This window comes from Triturus cristatus, chromosome 4_1 (genome assembly GCF_964204655.1).
Source record: "Triturus cristatus chromosome 4_1, aTriCri1.1, whole genome shotgun sequence".
NCBI lineage: Eukaryota > Metazoa > Chordata > Amphibia > Caudata > Salamandridae > Triturus > Triturus cristatus.
In genome coordinates this window covers 793383953-793406193 of record NC_140585.1, presented here as the reverse complement: position 1 = coordinate 793406193, position 22241 = coordinate 793383953, and the positions used below count along the sequence as shown (strand labels likewise).

Genomic DNA, 22241 nt, shown 5'->3' with positions numbered 1-22241 from the left:
CTACACTCTTCATGATGTATTTTATTTATTTATTTGTGTGTTTGTATATATATATATATATATATATATATGTATATATATATATTTATTTTCACTGAAAAAGCCATAGGTTTTAGTTAGTTCAGCAAACTATAACTCGCACCCCCGCATTGCACTGCTGATGACGTCACATATTACATCACTCATGACATGGTGCCACTGATGAAGGGAAAGACGTTCCCGAAACGCGTCTGGCGTAAGGACTCTGTGTTATGTCAGTATCCTGCGATGTTGCCTGCTTGCAAGTTTGCCAATAAACAAAGCGAACTAATCTTCTGCTTGAGGCCTCACTCCTTTCGGGGCTAACCTGTGATGTGGGATGTATAGCGGTTGTTGCCCAGCCGCGGTCTGCGTGTCCATGCTGGCTCTATGATGGGGCTGGCATCAACGGGAAGCAGGCAAGTTGGCTCCATAGCAGGGTGGAGCCGACTTGATTTTCGCCTTGGCTACAGTAAAGCGGGGTAGGCTGTTGTCAGGACTCTGCCTCAACCCACTGGGGTAATGAATTATTTTAATTTTCACTGCCTTGCAAGATGGCCTCACTTGGGATAACTTTCTGCTCTACAGGAACCATAATGCTGTGTAGGCAAAGCCCACTGGGGCGGAACCCTGGAATTAAACAATATGCAGCAACGCTGTCTTGTAATCGGCAGTTTTGGAGCCACTGATGAAGGGAAAGACGTTCCCGAAACGCGTCTGGCGTAAGGACTCTATGTGATGTCAGTATCCTGCGATGTTGCCTGCTTGCAAGTTTGCCAATAAACAAAGCAAACTAATCTTCTGCTTGAGGCCTCACTCCTTTCGGGGCTAACCTGTGATATTTATATATATATATATATATATGCTGGCAGTCACGACAGGCCTTTGGGACTTAATGGCTCATTACGATGGCAGTCGGAAAAGCATTCCTCCCACCATGGTAGCAGAAAATTACAGTCCGCAGGTCCCGCAGGAAAACCGGCAGTCAGATTAGGATGCACTGCCTGAAACATCCTACCGCGGTTGTCAAATTTCAGGCTACACCGCCGGAAAAGCTGAGACTCCATCCGCGGCGGTCTGAATTGCTGTGGAAAGACCCAAGACCGCCGTTTGCCCAGCGGTCAGGACTGCATGGAGGTGTCCGGGATTCAATTTTCGCTATCCGCAGTAGTATTTCCGCCGTCCCCGGATGGCCGGTTTCTCCGCTGCGGTGTGATGGACTGTTTGAGGCATTGTGATTTGTCCGGTGGTCGTAACCGCTTTCCACACGGTGGTCCCTCTCTTTTGGCTCCGTCCACTACCGGTACGAAGGGGGATTTCTGGCGGTTCACGTAACTCCGCAGCGGACATAGCCGTCCCCTAGGTTTGGCATTAGATGACATGATCAAACAAGAAGTAATTGTTAGATATGCATGTATGCATCATACGTAACAGCATTTCTGTATGCATAAGATAGGATAAATCACGTTGTTTCAAAAAATGTCGATTAGCCTTCATCCCTAAGTTGATGTTTTTTGGACATTGTGTGATCTGTTTAATCGCCCACTGGGGCAGGATAATGAGATCAAATCACGTCGGAATAGAACTGAACAGGATCATATCCTTATTGTCAGGGCCCACTGGGGCGGAATTGTGAATTATTGGATTTTCTGTGTACATTCAGTATTTCCGCTATTGATCTGATATCATTTAAATCACAAAATAGTTGATGAAACAGTTTTCAGTTGTGAGACAACATGCGGCCTCTTTATCATTCCTGCACATGTAAGTGACCACTTCAAAATGGTTGCTGTTTTTCCAGTTTTTTCACCATGTATTGTGATATGTAGTCCTACATCTATATTGTGTTAAGTGCACTATATGTTTATGATTTCACAAGCAGTCCTTGACCCGTGACCAAGGTGCCTGCCATTTCATAATTTTTATAAGGGGAAGGGGCATCAGTAGGGCCCCACTCCCCAGCTCATTTAGGGCCCTCCTCAAGCCATATTCAAACCCATCCCCTGGGGCTCAATCTAGTTATTAAAGGGGGAGGAGCAGCGACTGGGGACCCCATCTCCCAGGGCCCAATATAATTTTTCAAAACATAAACAGGATATAGGACGGTGATCCGATCACGTGATGACTAAAATGGAGAACAGACTACCGACATCGTAGTCTGTAAAGAAAAGCGGCTGGTGTAAAGAGTGTATTAGCCATGAATAGAAAAAAGGATAAAAATGAATGAAAAATAGTTGATGTGGAATAAAGACCGAAAGTTCGAAATAATATCAGTGAGTTATCAAAAAGAAAGTGAGTAATGCAAAAGTGTATACAATAAAAATAATCGAATTAATCAAACAGGTAATGACAGTAACATGGTTTAACAGTAAAATAGATAGTTGAATACCTGAATTTTAGTTTCTATGTGTACAAGTGACAATATATTACAAGAAGCAATTAAAGTCCAGGCGTTCATTCAATCATTTTGGCTGGAGGGTATTCAAATGGGTGATCCACAATATCTCTCTTCGCAAAAGGTGTTGAGAGTCATCTCTTCCCTTGAAGAATAGGTACATTCTCTAATATACAAAAACAAAGTTGGCTCGGGTTGTGATGTTGTTGGTTAAAGTGCATTGCAACTGTCGATTTAATGTTTTTTAATCCGATGTTACTTTTGTGTTCGATAATGCGTGTCTTTATTTTTCTTTGTGTTTTTCCAACATACGCTTGACCGCATGGACATTTTAACATGTAAATCACATTACTGCTGTCACATGTTCCTGTAACTCGCAATTTAATAACAGTTCCTTTTGTAGGGTGTAAAATTTGATTGCCCTTAATTATAGCATTGCAGTTGCTACAGTTGTAACATGGTAAAGTACCGCGGTGTTTCACTCTGGTAGTGTCTTCCTTTGGTTGTAATAATTCTTTGAAATTGCAAGTGCGTGCATAAGCGAATCTAGGATTGTTGGTAAAAATTCCCTTGAAATCTTCTTCAAGCGAAAGTAGTGGCCAATGTTTTTTTTTTTATAATTCTTTTTATTAAACCAATTCGACAGTCATAAAGCAGATATCCATTAGCAATCGATTTCAGGTACAATCGGGCACCAATTACACAATGCAATACATGTTACAAGCAGTGTTACCTAGCGGTCAGGGGGATACATGAGCCTCATCGACAGTCTGCCTGCTTGGTGGGGGACACACATCGCCTCTATAATGATTCCAGGCTTCCCATACCTTAATCCACTTTCCGGGGCAGCCCCTGGCAACAAACACCGACTTTTCCCTCCACATGCACCAATCTAGGTCCTCCTTCCACTTCCCCAGCCCGGACGACTGTGCCGCACCCCACAACTGCGCGATATTTCTCTTGGCTATCATGAACGCTAGCGTAGCCCACTGTTGAGTGTGCGTATTTAGATCATTAGGCTCCCAAACATTTAGCAGGCACCTACGCGCCTCCGGGTGGATGTCAACCCCCAGCACGACCCGCATAACCCGGTGCACGTCTCTCCAACACGCTTCTATCCGCCGACAACCCCAGAGGATATGAAAGAAAGTCCCAGCGTCTCCACACCCCCTCCTACACTCCTCGCCGTCCGCCCACCCCATGCGAAACAGCCCGGGACCCGTTACATATGTCATATGTAAAATATTGAGCTGTACTAGCCTAAGTCTGGCCTGAGTCGCCACCACCCTAGGGGAGGAAACCGCGTCCTGCCAATCCTCATCATCAAGTTCAAGGCGTTCACTATTCCATTTGCCCTTAAGGCGCACTAGTGGATCCTCCATATTATTGATCAATTTCCTGTAGATAAGGGAAATGGTTTTCTCAGGGATATGCCCGTCTAATACTCTGGCCTCCAGCGGCGAGGCCTCCAGCAGCAACCCACCCGCAGGGACCTGTGCCAGCAACGCATCCCGGACCTGCCGGTAACGGAAGTGCTCGGCGTCCGCCATGCCATACTGCTCCTTAAGGGTGGCAAACGGCAGAACCGCGCCCTGACCCCACATGTCCTTAACCTGAACGATTCCTATAAGATCCCACTTATCAAAGCCCTTGGATTTCCAGAGGCTCCCTAGCATTTCGGAATTCCATAGAGGCGTTGCCAACGTCAGTTTACCGTCCGATCCCAAATGCTTGTTGACTGCGTGCCATACTTGGACGGCATGTGCAGTAGGGCCAGTGAGCGGGAACCTACCCTGCCTGGCGTATAGCGCCCTAGTATACTCTCCCCCTGGAAGGAGCCACCTATCCATGGCGTAACCAGGATCATTCGGGTTGCCATATATCCCGTGATTAATCGCTGCCAGCTGGGCCGCCCAATAGTATTTCCTGATGTCAGGGAGACTGATACCCCCAACGTACCAATGCAGGGTCAGCTTAGAGAATGCGATCCGGGGTCTGCCGTCCCAAAGGAGTTTCCTCTGGAGGCTCTCAACCTCTTTGAAGTAGGACCCCGGGACCGGATCCATCGTGTTATGTAGCGCATATAGGAAACGCGGAAGGGCCATCATCGAGAGAGGAAGGGATCTCCAACGCACGACATCTGCTTTAAGGCGCTGCAAGGGTGGGTCTAGATTACAGGCAAAGCGTCGCCTCGGGTCTAGGGACACATAAATCCCGAGGTACCGGAAGCCGTCAATGGCGATTGTTGTTGGGCAACCCGGCGGTTTCGCCGGCGGTTCGCCCTCAAGCACATAAATTACAGACTTGGACCAATTAACTGTGTACCCAGAATACCTACCAAATATAGCTATGACGTCCAATCAGCAGATCAGTGACCCAGAAGGACCGGCAAAGTAGAGCAGAACATCGTCCGCGTACAGGGAGATCTTGTCTTCCCATTCATGGTTCCACCGCAGCCCCCGAATAGATTGGTCTTGCCGAATCCACGCCGCCAGCGGCTCGAGTGCAAGTGCAAAGAGAAGCGGCGACAGGGGGCAACCCTGACGTGTGCCTCTGCTCAGCTGGAAATCCTTGGACTTCCGATTGTTTACTACCACCCGGGCCATCGGGTCTGCATATAACAGGCGGATCCAGCTACAGAATACCGGGCCAAATCCAAATTTGCTCAGTACTGCGAATAGATAAGGCCACTCGACCATGTCAAACGCCATGGTGGCATCCAATGAAACCAGGGCCGCTGATTCCTGTATCGTTGACGCTCTACTCAGCACCCCATGGAGGCGGCGCAAGTTGAGTGCCGTGTTGCGATGAGGCATAAAGCCCGATTGATCTGGGTGCACAAGAGTAGTAATTACCTTCCTTAATCTTGTGGCCAACAACTTTGCCAGAATTTTAGGTTCCGCATTAAGGAGCGATATAGGCCTGTACGACGCGCGATGCGTCGCAGGCTTACCCTCCTTGCGTATGACCACTATATTGGCGACCCTTTGATCGTACAGTAGCATTCCCTTGCTTCTGCTGTCTTCGAACATTGCACGGACGTGGGGAGCGAGCTTAGTCGCTGCCAGCTTGTACAATTCAACCGGGATTCCGTTAGGACCGGTGGCCTTCCCGGAGCGCACCTCTCTGATCACCTGCGCCACCTCCTCATCAGCCAACGGGGACTCCATGTATGCCCCGTTGTCCTCTGAGATCGTGGGGAGCCTTACGTCCCTCAACATTTCGCTGTTATCCCCTTCCGTGTATGTCCCGGAGGCACTAGAGATCGAGCGGTAATAGTCAGCGAAAGCGTCTGCCATGGCCTGCGACTCAGCAATAGGCTGTGAATCATCAGCCTGCAACTCGGGCACCAACCGCAAGGCCCACTCCCTCCTGTCCAGCCACGCTATCAACTTCCCGGCCTTGTCCCCCAGCTCGGTCACTCTGCTCTGGATCCTGCCGCACTGCGCCTGCGCCCTATTTTTAGCAATACTGTTTAATTCCTCCTGCCTCAACCTCAACCGGTGGAGGCCCTCCGGGGTCACCCCCTGAGCTATCTCCTCCTCCGACCTCAGCACCTCTTCCTCCGCTCGCTGCAGCTCAGCTTGCCCATCTCTCTTCTTTCCCGCTATAGCAGAAACCATCTCCCCCCTGATAACTGTTTTGTATGCCTCCCACAGGGTCTGTGGGGAGCCTACCGTACCCACATTTTCTTGGAAGTAAGTGGCCAATGTTTAAGAATAATTCTCCCTATGTTGTGGCTCCTTGTTGAAAATGTAGAAAAAAAAATTGATCTTAGTTCTTCATATTTGTGTTGCGATGTTAGTAACTGCTTTCTTTCTAGCTTTTGAACCCTTTCCATTGCTTCATTGAGGGTGGCTTCCGGATATCCTCTCAGTTTGAATTTATTGATAGTAATGATTTTGTGTTCATTGTAGTAATCTTCTGTTGAAGAGATTCTTTTAATACGGAGCAATTGAGAAAAAGGTAAATGTTGCTTTAATGATGGTTGATGAAAACTGATGTAATGAAGAAAGTTGTTTGTGGGTTTACTAAATACTTTAGTATCCAGTTGTCCCTCGTTGTTAATGATGAAAACATCCAAAAATGATATTTCATTTTTACTGATGTTGGATGTAAACCAATTCTGTCGTCAATTGAATTGAGTTGTTGGATCACTGTAACCAGTGCTAATTCAGTGCCTTTCCATAGTATGAAGATATCATCTATATATCGTTTATACAGAATAAGGTTCGAACTCCAGTCAGGATTTTGGAGGATGTGATCAAGTTCAAATCTATACATAAAGATGTTCGCGTATGATGGAGCGGCACAATTGCCCATTGAAGTTCCCGATGATTGGACGAAAAAATGTTCGCCCCATTTAAAATAACTGTGATAAAGGGTGAAATTTAGTAATCCATCAAAAACACTTTGAACATTTCCTCTTTGTCACTGGTTATCAAAAACGATTCCACTGCTGTTAGACCCATGTTGTGAGGTATTGAGGTATAAAGAGATTTTACGTCAATTGTACATAAAATCATATCCTTTGTAAACAAGGGTTTATGTTCTTCCAGAATGTTAAGGAAGTGAGTAGTATCTTTTATGTAAGTACTCATGTTCTGAACAATGGGTTGAAGAAGTCTGTCTAGGAACTTTCCTACTGGTTCATGCATAGAGTTGATTGTAGAAACAATAGGACGGAACGATGGTATGGTGGCATGTTTATGAACCTTTGGAATCATGTAAATGTATGGAATCGCGGGATTAACTTTGATGAGATAGTCTCTTTCTTTGGTGCAAATGGTTCCTTATCTACTGCTGTATCAATAATTTGACTGAGGATCTTCATAAATTCATTGGTGGGATCCATATCAAGTTTCATGTAAATGTTAATATCATCAACGTGTTCGTTGACGTTTTTCAGATAGAAGTCTGTGTCCATAATGACAAGGGCGCCTCCCTTGTTGGCTTGACGAATTGTTATGTCTTTGTTCATTGCTAATTGGTTCAACGCTTGTCTTTCTTTTTGAGTAATGTTGGTGACTTTCAGTCTGGGTTGTTTGAATGTTTAACTAACTTCTTTTAAGACAATTTTTTCAAATGCATCTAGTACTTTGTGACTCACCGGTGAAATAAATTTACTTTTGTTTCTTAGACCCAGTAATTTGTCTTGTGTTGGTTCCTCCTGTGTTCCAATGACGTTGGAAAAAAAAGTGTCTTAAACGCAATGATCGTAGAAATTTGTATATGCATATTTGTGTCTCAACGATGTTTGAATGATATGTCGGGTCATACGAAGTTCCTTTTTGTAGTGTTTGCAATTGAAAATTTGAAATAGATTGCATGGATATGTTCATTACTAGGGTTTCTGACTTCTCGTATTCTTGGCAATTGTGTCTGGCATGGGCCTTCTTTTTTGACCTACCCCTCCGGGTTCTTCATGTTGGCCTGTTCCTCTCTCTAAAAAAAGAGACACATTTTTGGGGACTCAACCTCCCCTTCTTATAGTCATTTTCCAGACACCAAATGTGAATTAGGGTCTGAGTCCTTAAAGTTTTATGTTGGGGTTCTGCTTCTTTTGAAGTGGACACTTCCTCTTTCTTCTTTTCCTCTTGAAAGATGCCTGTCACAGCAGGCAAGACTCCGTAGCTGATCGTCCCACAACACAGTCCATGGGAGTTCACACCTGCATGTCAGCAGCAGTAATATGTGCATCAAAAGGTTAATCCCAGCACCCCAGCCCTACTCTTTATGAATCCCTTATCAGTCTCATCCTCCTTCCTGAGATGGTACCAGGCCTCTTCTTTGTGATATATCACTGAATCAAAGAGCAGTCTTTGAAGTGTAATATGCATCTCTTCCTTTTCCCTCCAGTATGTGTCCCTCACAGCTCACAGGAATGCAGCAATACACACATCTGTCTGGGGATTCCTCTTCTGCACATTCATAGTACACTTTCAGTCCAGCACGTTTAGCTCTGTGCATTGTACCCTTACATTTACACATGCATTCAGTACACACACAATCTGTGTACACTGTTCAGCACTGACGCTTATCTATCTTTAACCTGGGTGTGTTATTTACAAGCATGCACACAGCCAGCACACATACACACTCACCATGTGCACTATGCATGTACTGTACTTCACGCAAACACACATGCACCCAGCACATGCTCTCATTACACATGCACTACACAGCACTACATCTTTCATGTTATGTGTTTCTCACAGGCAAATATATACTCGGCACAGGCAATAATTGCACATGTATGACACAGTACTGCTCTACCCCTGTACTGTACCCTTCCCAGGCACACATGCAACTGTGCAGAGTCACTACTCCTGCGCCATGCACCCCTCCACATCTACATGATGGAGGCCAAAGGTGAATTAGGCACACAGCAGTGAAGTCTTTAAAAGGGGAGTGAACCTGTAGGCCTCAATCCATTGACACAGGGTAAAAGGGTACTTTCACTGCTACTGATCACTACACGGTACGCTGCCACCACTGCACTTGTGCTACTTAACTCCTCGTGACGGTGGTATTCTTCCACCATTATGTGGGTAGCACTTTGGGCTCCCCTTCCGGTCCAACAAGACCGCAATACATGAGCCAGGCCTATGTCATGGCACACACACACATGATCCGTGTTCATCTATGACCGAAAAATAAGTATTAGGGATGCAGACAACAGTACAGTACAGCACTTAGGTTAGGAGTACACATTTTTACCATGCAGAGTACTTTTCTGTGGCAATAGTCAATGACACAAATAGTACCTGGAATTTTTTTTTAGTTTTTTAACTTCTGAAACACTGCCCCATCATATATTCATTGCATGGGTTACAGATAAATCTGATCTTTCTGTATTCGAGCTTTATTTATAGTCACTGAGACTCACCATATCTTATAGCATATCATTCACTGAATAATAACTGACTTTTTCAATAAAAAGGGAGTCGGAATGCCATTTGCTGTATCAGAACTGCAATCCAGAGACTGTGCTTCCTACTTACTTTTGCATTCGTGCGGAGTCCCGGTTTTGCCGTTTGCTGCTCTCCAGGGCTGGTCATTATACAGGGACGCACAGCGTTGGCAGTGTTCTCCGGCTGTGTTGTGCTTGCACATGCATCTCCCATGAACCTTAAAGGAAAAGACTTTACTTTTAGCCTCTGAATTTTGACAGTGATATTTTATTCATATGACATTATCCTAAAACATAAGGCAAGATTAAAACTGTGGATCCTTTATAAGTTCCCAAAATGTATAACTGGGCTGTTGCCATATTTGTCCTGGACCTCTTCCAGACCATAAGGTGGGACCAGAACACGGACCATTGTTCCAGAGTGCATTTGACTTGATATGAACAGACCACATCCTCTCAGATTGCATAATCCTACCACAGTACTAGTTTTGAAGATAAGAAATCCTTGAGAAAGCTCAAGGGGGGAAACACATGTCACTATTGTGTATCCGTAAAACCAACTGTCCATCAACATTTGTGAATTGGGATGGAATATGAAAATAACAGAAAAAATCTTATGTAAATTACAGAACAGCAGGTGATTTGTAATGGATCAATAGTGTGCATCTATCCCATAAAATAAATAGAGAGTTATCCATGGATTATGGCACTTTTTGGGTCACGACAGAATCACTGCTACTATTGAGTATTCTCATAACAGGCATTTAGATGAGAGGAAAGCTTCAAGACCCTGTATTGCATAAACTACTGTAAATGTGAACTGCTGCCATCACACTTAGCAAGCAACAAAGAAGACATACTACTTATCTACTCACGAAACGGATATGATACTGTGGGGGTGACCTAAACTATAGCTGTTGTATATGACAACTATTTTGGGGTACACTTAATCTCAATAATATACAGATCGCTATTGTTCAGTGTTTGATCTGAGGACAAAAGGCCAAATGTACTGATTAAAAATAGTCCCCATACAGAAAATGTACTAGGTCAGTGTTTCCCAAACTGTGGTCCGGGGACCCCCAGGGGTCCCTGACACTTTCCCAGGGGGTCCGCAGGCAGCAGTTTAAAAAGCACTGCACTTGTATAATTAGCAGTTTTCCAGTGCCAATATAACACCAGTGATTAATGTACCTGCTGAAGAGAGATGAGAGTTTTGTCCTGTGGCAGCTTTGAGTTACCTAATGTAGCACAGAGGGTTAATATGCCTATTGCAAAGAACGTGTACTGTGCATTTTAAATAACAGTATTTTATGTGCCTAAGCGAGTGGGTTACTGCTTTTGTCACAAAGATTATTTTGTTACTGTGCAGTACATAAGTGACAACCGTAATCTAGCACAGTGACCTATAAACTATCATCAAAGAGCTGCTTGCAAACTGCATGGTCCAAGTTAAAGTTAGTAACTTATGTTTTTTCCCTGTCTTTCATTATCCCGATGCTGCTAAAAAGGTTTATTAGGGTGGAAATAAATTGTTATTGTTAAAGTAAATGCTAACCACTATCTTATGTTCTGAATCCCGAGTTTTTTGTGCTTCTCCAGACCAAGCAATCTTTAAAAATGCCCACCAGTATAAATTACATGTGAATCCTACACCTTGTAGTCCCCTTTGTCTTATGTAGCATTTTCTACACAGTGATTTACACTGATTTACACTTATGAATAATTGTCTCTATATGTGTGTGATGTAAAATGATAAACGTGTTGTAGACTGCACCATTGTTTCCTAAATTTCTTTGGGGGGAGAGCCTCCCAAAGCCCCCTTTGTAGTGGTCAGGCACACTCAATGCACTTGGTGTGCACCGTATGGGGACTGGTCTGAAAACATTTGCCAGGGCTGCTTTGGGTTTCCAGTCTGGCCCTGGCAGGAGTAGGAGCCTCGTACTGCGAAATAAAACCAACCATTTAAAAGTTAGTCATAGAGATGCAACACCAACCTTCCCATTAAAATTTTAGTTTGCAAATTCTTTCAATATAAAATACTAAGGGGGATATTTACAAAAGAAGTGGTGGAGCGTGTCGTTAGCCTCTGTGGCTTAACGACACGCACCGCCACTTCAGAAACGCAGGGCTGCACCATATTTACAAGAATATGGTGCAGCCCTACATTTTGCCCTGTGCTGGTGCTACACTTAGCAGTGTAGCGCCAACGCAGGCACCCTTGCAACACAGTGCAAGGGTGTCTGTGTGCAGGGGAAGATTGTCTATGTAAAGGAAGGTCCCCCCTTCCTGCACATAAAACAATCTTGAAATGGGGTTTGTCACTTGTGTGTGTGCTGCTTAATGCAGCACACATGGAAGTTACAAAATGCAATTTTTTTAATGATTCTTTATGTGCAGGAAGGGTCACCTTCCTGAACATAAACAATCCAAGGCGTTTTGCTTCTTCCATGTGTGCTGTACAAGGCAGCACACATGAAAAAAGCAAAAATGAGGAGAAATAAAGCATTCCTCCTCGTTTCGCCAAGTTAAGACCTGGTTTTCCCTGGTGTTAATTTTGGCACAGCCTCCTATTTACGCTGCCCCTGTGAATAGGGGGCAGCATCAAAATCAATGGGTTTTGCGGTGGAATGCCCACTGCAAAACCCACTACCCACCCCTTTCACGCTAAGCATTGTGCGAAACGGGGCCGTATTTTCAAGGCAGTGTTAAACCATATTAAGTGGCTTACCGCTGCCTTGTAAATAAGGCGAAGCCCCTATCGACACGCGAACGTTACAAAGAGTGATGTTTCCATGGTGGTAGGGGTTTGTAAATGTGCGCCTAAAATCCTTAGTATTTCGAGTATTTGTTTTGTGTGCACACGTGTTTATTTTATTCGAATTACTGTTTTAACGTTTGAAATTTAAATCATACAAATTGCCTGGGGGTCCCCGAGTTCCGGTGGTGACTCAGTGGGGTCCTCAGCAGTCAAAAGTTTGGGAACCACTGTACTAGGTCACCAAGGTGACTTTAACGTTAACCAGTATGGACCCGTCTTACTATGTTTACCTGGTTTTTATTACCAACATGACATTTCGCATATTTTCTTAAATATCTAAAAATATACATTTCAGTAGCAGCTTGAAATGGTGCACTGGTGCACATTTAAATTCGGAAGCTCATCGTGAGGTGATGTTTAATGATACTGTGATGCATGATATCTACCTCTGGTTTTTAATGTTTCTTGGCTTTGTCTGACTAGCCTTAACAAAGTCCATACAGCTTACCTGAAGCATCACACAACAGATAATCTGAGCACAGTGATGACTTTACTTGGCGGAAAAGCTGCAAGCAGTATGACTCAAAGTCCCATTCCCTTTTCTGGACAATTTCACACATCACATGCGCTTTGTAGTTGCCCATCTTGTCAACCTTTTATTTTTGCTGTATGTCTCCTGCATTTGATGCTTCAAGCGAATCTTTCTTTCCATGAATATTATTATGCACTATTTGAAAGTGCACTTAACGCCTTAGGCTTCTTAGCTCACACACCACAGCTACAAAAGTAGACTCTGTTCTGAATTCACCAAGTCCTAAGTCTTTTAAAACTTTAAAAAGTGCTTAATTTGACAAATTTCAATAGGCCAGAACTTCAAGACCAGAACTTAAAAGAAGCCAACTCCTATGGATTGTGAGGTCACAGAAGGTCAGTGCAGCCTTCAGACAACAGCGACACTCAGTTCTGAGCTTCACAATGAAGAAATGAAGCTGAGCCGTAAGGTTAGTTAAAGAGAACGTTTATATTAATAGCCCCAACACGTCTATGCGGTTCTAAGAGTGGGGAGCAACTGACACCAGGGGTCGTTAACGGTGTCAACGGTAAGAATAGAATGTGGAATGTTGGGGGTACCAATAGAAGTGACAGATGATGACATCATGCCTGCTCTCACGCAGGTGAGTCGCGAGACAGTTACTGTCACGCGCCATGGCCATGGCGCGCGGCAGTAACTGTAGATACAACACATCTTTCTCTCTTAAACATTGCTAATAAATGCATGTTAGTCACAGATGAAATCATTAAGGGGCATATTAACAAGGGCTTTATCTCCGCTTTTTTGGCTTTAAAAGCCAAAGAAGCAGAGATAAAAATATTGCCCTATCAACAACTGGGTGCTAACATGCAAAATCGTATGTTAGCACCCTTTTTCACTACGCTTCCCTTTGCATCTCTAATGAGATGCAAAGTGGGCGTTCCAGAGCAAAATAATAGGAGAAATGTCGCTAAGCGACATTTCTCTATTATCAAGCTTCACGCTAACCCTGTTAGAGAGAAAAAAAGAAGCGCTAACCACGGTTAACGCTGCTTTTTTACGTCTGCTAATTTTCAGACTTAGCCATGTAATCCAATGGGAGGTGGATTACATGGCTAAGTCCACCATGGCTATCAACAAGAATATCCCTATCCTTGTAGTTTTATCGCTGCATTACCAGCGATAACCTCCCAAATGCCGCTATCTCTGGATTTTTTATTGCCTAGGCGGTTAGCATTGTTAATAACGCGATAACCAGGCGATATTATCCAGCGATAGCGGGCGTTAAAAAAATTACCGCTAAGCGCCCTTAGAGTTAATTTTCCCTGTTCCTTGTTAATATGTCCCCAAGTCTTTTAGGTTTGTTGATGAATCTTTCAAATCTTCCCGTGATACCATGACTGTCACCTTAAGCATCTGAATCAGAGTGTGTATCGCTTTCATTACTCTGGTCAGGTGTATAATGATCAGTTGGTTCGGTGAAAGGAGGGACACCATCAGCATGTGAGTCATTATTTCTTAGAAAGATTCCATTACTAGAATTCATACATCTGGGTACAATTTCTGGTTCATCATACTCAACCCATAAGTCATTTTTACAAATATTTTTTAACAAGTTCTTTACCCTCCGTAATTCATTTAGCTAATCTGTTCATATGCCAAATATTGCCATCACTGAGTTTGGGTGCGTTGTTGTACAATTTGCAGATTCAAAGGGGTGTAGTGAATCTACTTTCTCCTTTCCTGTCTTTTCTTTCTAGGTGGACTTTAACCAGATCACCAACCTTATAAAGTGATCTTTAACACCATGTCTATTGTCATACCACTCTTTATAGCACATTTGTGCTTTCTCAATGTTACTTCTGATGATTTCAGGTGATCATTCAATTTGTTTTGATGTTGGCATCCACCCTAAGTCTCTGCTTATGGGTTGTCTACTCCTCATGAGGAAAAAAAGGAGATTCCTTAGAGCTTTTACTGGGTGTGATTCTGTATGCCCATATGAGTTTAAAAATCTGTTCTTCCCAATTAAGATTGCTATTTCTGGATAATTGTATGTTGCCCTTTATGACTCTGTTGAAGCGTTCAACGAGTCCATTTCCTTCAGGAGGATAGAGAGAGGTAGTGTTGTGGGTTATACACTTCCTCTCAAGGAACGATTTGAATGCATCAGAAGAGAATTGTGGTCCATTGTCGCTTAGGATGCACTTAGGTAACCCCTCACTCATGAAAAGTTTGTCCAAAAATGAAATTACACAGGTGCTATCAGCACTGGGAACAATTTTAATCTCTGGCCATTTTGAAAAATGATCCATGACAACCAGAATGTATTTGATGACACCATCATGCCCTTCAATGGGCCCAGTTATGTCCAAACCTATTTTTTCCCATGGCATGCTCGGGATGTTATTGGATTAAGGGGAATCCTAGAAACCTTGAGACTTTTGTCTGAGTCATTGCAACTTACGCAGTATCTGATAATGACTTCAATTTGTTTATCGACCCCGGGCCACCAATAGTTGCTTTTTATTCTTTGTTTAGTCTTAGAGATTCCCAGGTGACCAATTGTCAAAGTTGAATATTTTTCTTCTTTAGCGTGTCGGGGGAATAGCTTTCCCAATCCTAAATAGTATGTCATTTGCAACACTTAATTCATTTCTAAATTCCCAAAAATCCTGGTATCCTTGTCAAGGTATCTGGCCACTTACTATTGATGTATTTACAAACGTTTTGTAGTGTGAGATCTCTCTGCATGTGTTCTTTCCATTCTTTTCTTGTAATACCATCAGAATCTACATAAAAAAGTAGCGCTACTTTCTCATTGTCATTCTGGATCTTCAATGACCTCCTTATTGGGTAAAGGTAATCTACTGAGAAAGTCTGCAACTCTGTTCTTGACACCAGGCCGGTATTCAACTGTATAGCTGTAATCTAGCAATTTAACAGACATTTTACTTAATCTAGGAGAAGGGTTTTGTAATCCAGCCGGTGAAAGGATTTTGATAAGGGGTTTGTGATCTGTTCATAGGCAAAGGATAATGTCTGACTTTATGTACACATGGTGAAGCATTATCTTTTAATTACATTTTATGTTGAAAACTGTTGAGTAGACCCACTTTTCCAGAGAATACTTCTGGGTATTCATTGAGTAAGTTGTTGTTAAATTCATTGTTATCCTCAATTGACATGACTGGGTTAGTGCTGTTTGGATTCAGAATGATCCCTAAATCAGCTTGGTCGTTCCACCCAAGGACAGAGAGTCCTCTTTTTAAGAGTTTGCAAATGGCTTTTCTACTTTTTAATTCAAATTCAAATTCGAGTTCTCGAGTCCCAATTAATTCAATATTGCCACATGTATAACTTTTGGCTATTACGTTAGACTTTTCAAGAGGAGCACCAATTTTGTTTGCAAAATGTTGTTTCCAGATGTTCTCGTTGAGTATTGTAAATGGAGAGCCTGAATCAGCAATGTTCATTAACACCCCACCCATTTACATTTTGCATATGGGTTTCTTGACTTTCCTTGGATTAGCATCCAGAATGTCGTACTCAATTGAAAATACATAGCTGATCTTGTCGGAATCTGATTCTGCAGATTCATCAGATTTCGCACAATACTTTTTTAATGTATTTATTTATTTATTGCGATTTTATATAGCGTGAACATTACCCGAAGGGGTCAGAGCGCTTTACAAAAGAACCATTTGCATTACATAAGGACTTTGGATTACATGAGTTACATAAGAGACACATACAGAAAAAAAAATTGCAAATGTACAAGGTGTAAAGTCACTCAAGGAAGAGATATAAACAGGAAGAAATTGCACATGTACAAGTTATAAAGTCACTCAAGGAAGAGATACAAAAAGATAAACTCTAAAGTCACATAGGAATGGTAATAAGTACAAAGGTCTACTACATATACTAGTGGTTAGAGTTCTATATATACAAATAGTAAATTCAGACAGGATTACATTTTAACAGCGATTAGGCTTGGACAATTATATATATATATATATATATATATATTTAAGGCAGTCCAGCAAAAAGAGAAAAACGATCGAGGGTCATCAGGAGGAGTCGGAAGGGAAGAAGGAACGGAACAAAGGTCAAACAAAAGGGCGGGTCCAGGTCATGGGTATAGACAGAGACCATCTCCAAAAATGGCGGGATGCACAAAAGTCACCAAAGTCAAGAATCCAGAAGAGGAACCCAGAGAGCAGGATTCCATTGAGTAGAGTCAGAGGGGGGATGCAGCCACAAAACCAAAGGCAAACGGAAGGCAGTAAGATGCATGCAAAGGCTCTGGCCGGGGGATGATCAGGAGGGGTGGGCCTGGGGAAGTCCGCCTGGGTGCCTAGGGCAGCGGTCCCAGACCGAAGGAGGCAGAAACGCATTCCAGGAGGGTGCACCCCCCCAGGCTCGGATAGCAAAGAAAAGCCCGGGGGCATCACGCCGCAGCGCCGATAATCTCCCCGTAACTGCACCCCCGACCTGGCAACAAGACTTGCGAGTCCCAGTCATCCCACAGGAGGCAAAGCAAGAGGGCAGGCCATGGGGGAAGTGGCAGAAGTTGAACCTGGAAGGCATAGGGTGGGGAGACCTCATCCCAGATCCTCAACAGCCAGCCGGAGAAACGGCACCAGCAACACCAACACTGGACCCCGTCGATGGCCGGCCATCACCGTAGTGTCGGCAGGCAGGGGAGGAAAAGCAGCGGAGAAGACGCAGAGCAACCGTGCCAGATGCCCGGCTGAGTAGGCGACAACCAGGGCGGTCAACCGGACATCGGCCACACTGCTCGGGCTCCGCCGGTCAGGGAAATGCTCCAGATTCAATCCGAAGAGCTTGAATTCAGAGGAGGAGGCCGGAGAGATGAAGACATCAGTTTGAGCACGACCCCGGTGAGTAAAGAGGGTCCAGGAGGTGAAGACCTGATGAATACTCACTCTGAATGTGTCAAACAGGCTTACTACGTTTATAGAATTTCCTTTTACATGCTTTAGAGACGTGCCCTATCAAACCGCAAGAAGTACATTTTTGAAATCTAGCTGGACACTTTTTGAAGTCAGCAAGGTGGGAAAAAGATCTGCAATGATAACATTTCCTATCAGTGTCTTCACTGGATTTCTTCATGTAGGTTTTCTCATCATTGCTCTTTTTCTTATAATCTTCATTTTCATTGTTTCTATTAGTGTTTTCCTTAGTTTTGCATTTAATGGCATTGGTTGTGTTGACTGATTTAACTTCATTCGGCTCCTCCAAAACAGCTTTGGCACACCTACCAGTGAGTTCTGCTTTTTTGACTAAAGCAACAACCTCTTTTAACGAAGATTAGCCATTAACCCAAAGTTTGTCCTGTATGTTGGGGTTACTAGCGTGCATTATGGTCTGATCTTGTATGAACTCCTCTTGCAATTGCCCAAATCTACACGTTAATGCCAATGCATTTAAAGCAGACACATACTCATCAATGCTCTCATTTTTGTCTTGTTTTCTACGTGAAAATTTGTAGCGATCAACAGCTACACATACTATTGGTAAAAAGTGTGCATCAAAAGCATCAAAGCATGATTGAATACATCATCACCATCTCTTGCCTTTTTTCTATTTGGTTATACGTTTTTGACCACCAGGACCAAGGCAATAAAGTAAAACTTTCTTCTTTTTAACCGGGGTGGAATCTTCATCATCTACAGTTTCTATGTAGTTACATAAGTATTCCTTCCATTCTTTCCAAGGCATGCATGGTTCACCTTTTCGTGGAAGAAAGGGTTGTGGCTGAGATAGATTTAAAGAACTTAATGCACACATGGTGGGTTGCTGCTAGAGCTAATTTTCTTAACCAGGTAGGTAGTCCAATGCTATTGATGTGTTAATAGACAATTTTAACTTAGCAAGGTGTGCACATCACCGTGAAATGTGCTTATAGTGTGCTTATAAATCAAATACTTAGCAAGGTGTGCACATCACCATGAAGTGTGCACTGTATATTGCTTGTAAAACTGGTTATACTGAGAGTAGTGAACTCCCTAAGTTAATAATGTTAGTTACTCATAAAAATATAGTGCTGTATTACTTAAATTACACATATATTTGTTGTAGCAGGTGTGCGTATCACCGGTGTGGTGTACACAAAATTAAAATGCGATAGATGCGTGTGTAATCCTTGTAGCTAAGTAAATTCATTCCCTTTTAGCTTTAACAGGTGTGCGTGTCACCGGATGGGCACACTTTGTTGCAAGTGTCCCGACTTTGTTGCGAGTAGTGGCAGTGGCGTCACTAGGGTTGGTGTCACCCAGTGCGGTAACACATGGTGTCACCCGTGCGGTCCGCACCCCCGCGTGACGCCACTGAGAGAAAGAGTTGTCTTTGGGTCAGCCTGCTCATGCCACTGGGTTTCAGGTGTTTTTCTTTGTTTTGCCTTCTCTTGGGTGGGCTGCCTGTCAAGGACATGGTGTTCTGAGGACGGTCACATTCATTGTCTCATATATGTTTCCAGGAGAATTTGATGACGCACTTATCAAGTAGTCTGTCCTTTTGTCAGAATGCAGATGCAACGTTTAGCCTGTAACTGAGACCCAGGGTGTGTTGTTTGTTATATATACTTTGCTGACACAGCAACATTATAATTGCTGAATTAATACTAGGAAATGTGTACAGTTTGGATAGCTTACTCTTTAAGAAGAAATACTGGTATTCACTAATCGCCCTTGCAGGTTAAATTATTTCATCTTATTGCCATGTTTTACAGCTTTTTTTTTATTTCCCAAGTAAAGACCCTACTTGGTCAGACATCTCTTATGTGATGAGTTTTTAAGAACTTATAAAATGTATTTTCAACTCATTCGTGCAATATCATTCAAATGAGAGTCACAGGAAGTCCGACATCCATGCTGAGCAGGCTTCCATGGGGATTGAGTTTTATGTTTTGCTTGCTCAAAGTCTGGCCTAGTATTTCAATCATGCTGGGTGTTTAGATAGTTTGGTTCCCAGAGTTTCCTGTGTGTCTTTCATTGTTTTTGAACCACGTTTGTTCTTTTTTTGCCCAGGCATACCCTATCGAGCGACAACACCACAAAAATCTTGGAAACCAATTTGGCTTGCTGTACCAGTTTTTGATTGTCTTTGGAAAGGGAATCGGGTTACACTGTCACGGAGGCATTCCTGTGTCTCTCTGTTTTGCCAAAGGCTTGTCCCACAAGAGAGAAAGTGAGGTTGGGGGTCTACAGACTGCGCATGCGTAAAGATGGTTCAGTAAATCCTTAGGAAGATGAGCTAAATACATGGCGCAGCGCGCGCTCCTGCAGTTGTCCATGTGTTGACGGTATGCTATACAACTCCTACAATTAAACAAGTAATTTTATCTTTACCGCATTGCAGAAATACTTTTAGTGTCGATTTTCCTCACTATTTTTTCAGCTGCAAACAAGGAAAGAGTTGTGATCACTGAACGCATGTGCGAGAAGTGTAGTGCCCCGTACCTCCGCACTTCGCTCTGCCCCTACCGCCGCAGTCCCCTGTACCCACTGTCACCGGGTGTCACCCCATGTGATGGCGTCACCTGGTGCGGTCCGCACCCCCCCTAGTGACGCCACTGAGTAGTGGGAATAAGGAATGTCCTTAGTTTTAGATAGACTGGTTAGCATGTCACTGGGAGGCACATGCGATAATGTCATGCAAAATGAGCATGAGACGTAAAGTTAAAATGGCGGCCTCACGCAGCTTCACATTTATGTTTTGATGGAGGGTTGTGCACGTTGTGGGTTTTAACTGCTGTGCGCGTCACTGATTACGTCTACAGCCATACGTCATCATTTCAGCACATGCGTTAAGAGACTCCACATCTCTCCGCTCAACGGAGATGTAATCCTCATAGATCCTTGATAACCTCCACAATCACACACGTCAATTTCACCTGCTCGGCACAGCTCCTATTGTGTGGGTGAGTTCACTTCAGGTCCCGACGTAATCTTTTTACAGTATACCGCAATGTAGTTGTCGTGAGGGGCTGTCAGCTGTCCGCTCGTCGCCACTTGTAGAAATGAAGCTGAGCCTTAAGGTTTGTGAAGAGAAACTTTATTATAACAGTCCCAACACATCTATGCAGTTCTAAGGGTGGGGAGCAACTGACACCAGGAGTCGTTAACGGTAACGGTGTCAACGGTAAGAATGGAATGTGGAATGTTGGGGGAACCAATAGAAGTGACAGGTGATAACATCATGCCTGCCCTCGCGCAGGTGAGTCGCGAGACAGTTACTTTCACGCGCCATGGCCATGGCGCACAGCAGTAACTCTAGATACAACACACAATGCACGCGAGCGGCCCAGATCGGGATTTTATGGCCTTCAATGTGGAGAAACGTTGTGAGAATACAGAGAAACACAGTGAGCGTGAATTATATCTACAAACAAAGGCTTCTAGAAGAAGGAAGCACCCGGGTTAACACCTTTCGAAGAAACATGCAAATGTAATTCATTCACCTGCAGGCCAAGAGCAATGATGAGTCAGATTTAACATTCAGATTACAATCAGTTTTAACAGATAAAAGACATTTGTCTATTTCGAAAAAACAGAGGGACTGATTTAGATCTCAGCGGATGGGTTTCTCCGCCACAGCGGTGACAGATATCCCATCTGCCGAAATATACATCCCAAAGGATTTAATGAGTTTTATATGTCGGCCGATGGGCTATCCGTCACCGTTGTGATGAAGTAACCCGTCTGCCGAGATCTAAATAAGGCCCAAGTGATGGGACCTAGATAACATGAGACTGGTTGTGGGGTGCTACTTTCCACTAGAGACTGGGTGTGGGGCGGGGGGTTAGTTATTTTTACAGTTTTCACGCTTTTCTGCCATACAGTTGTGAGTAAAAGAAATATACTTGAGAAGACTTTGCTATTGACTGGGCCGGTAACGGTTTGACTGGTACACTGGAGCAATTCTGTTGTACTTACAAAAAACAGAGGCCATGTACTACTTTTGTTACCATTACATACCATGTGGGGTGTATTGTTTGCATGCAATTATAATATTAAATGCAAATTGAAATATAAATGTGTTTACAAAAAAAAAACTATTATGTAAATAGAGCACATCATAAACTGAACAGTTGTTTGGTGCATGAATAATGTTCGGACCAGCGAGTCTCATGGCAGGATGACCTAGGCCTTGTGCAATATTTCCTAAGCTATCATTCAGCACATAGTTAACATCCTAATCTTGCACAGCATCTATATATTTATTTAACACTTTTGGCACACAACATGTGCATTCTGAAATCTGGTAGAGGGCATTAGAAAGACATTGGACAGAACAAAACTGCCACCTGACTTGTTGGGCATGGAGAGTAAATGCTAAGGCATATGCATTAGGCCTGCATGAAATGTCTGTTAGGCAGGTGTATTGTCATGCAATTTCACTTTGCACTTGTTATGCGAAATATCCCAAATGACACTATTATGCCATGCACGAGTCATTTGGCTCCCCTCCTAATCCAGTGCAAAAGTCCAGAGCCTGGTTGTGCTCCTTAAGAGCAGACTTTCCTTAACATCTCTTATAAACGCTGTCTCAAAATCTGCCTTCAACTATCTTCGCCAACTTAGAAGTGTCCTTCCTC

At 43.4% G+C, this 22241-nt stretch overlaps 1 protein-coding gene across 2 annotated transcripts in view; it reads right to left on the bottom strand.

Moving 5' to 3' along the window:
• Window positions 1–22241, bottom strand: part of NTN4 (netrin 4) — a 501445-nt gene that overhangs the window by 227203 nt on the left and 252001 nt on the right. For both annotated transcript variants that reach the window (XM_085653374.1, XM_085653373.1), the window contains one exon: window positions 9418–9544. In XM_085653374.1, the coding sequence (XP_085509500.1) occupies window positions 9418–9544 (127 nt within the window). The remainder of the gene's footprint in view (window positions 1–9417; window positions 9545–22241) is intronic.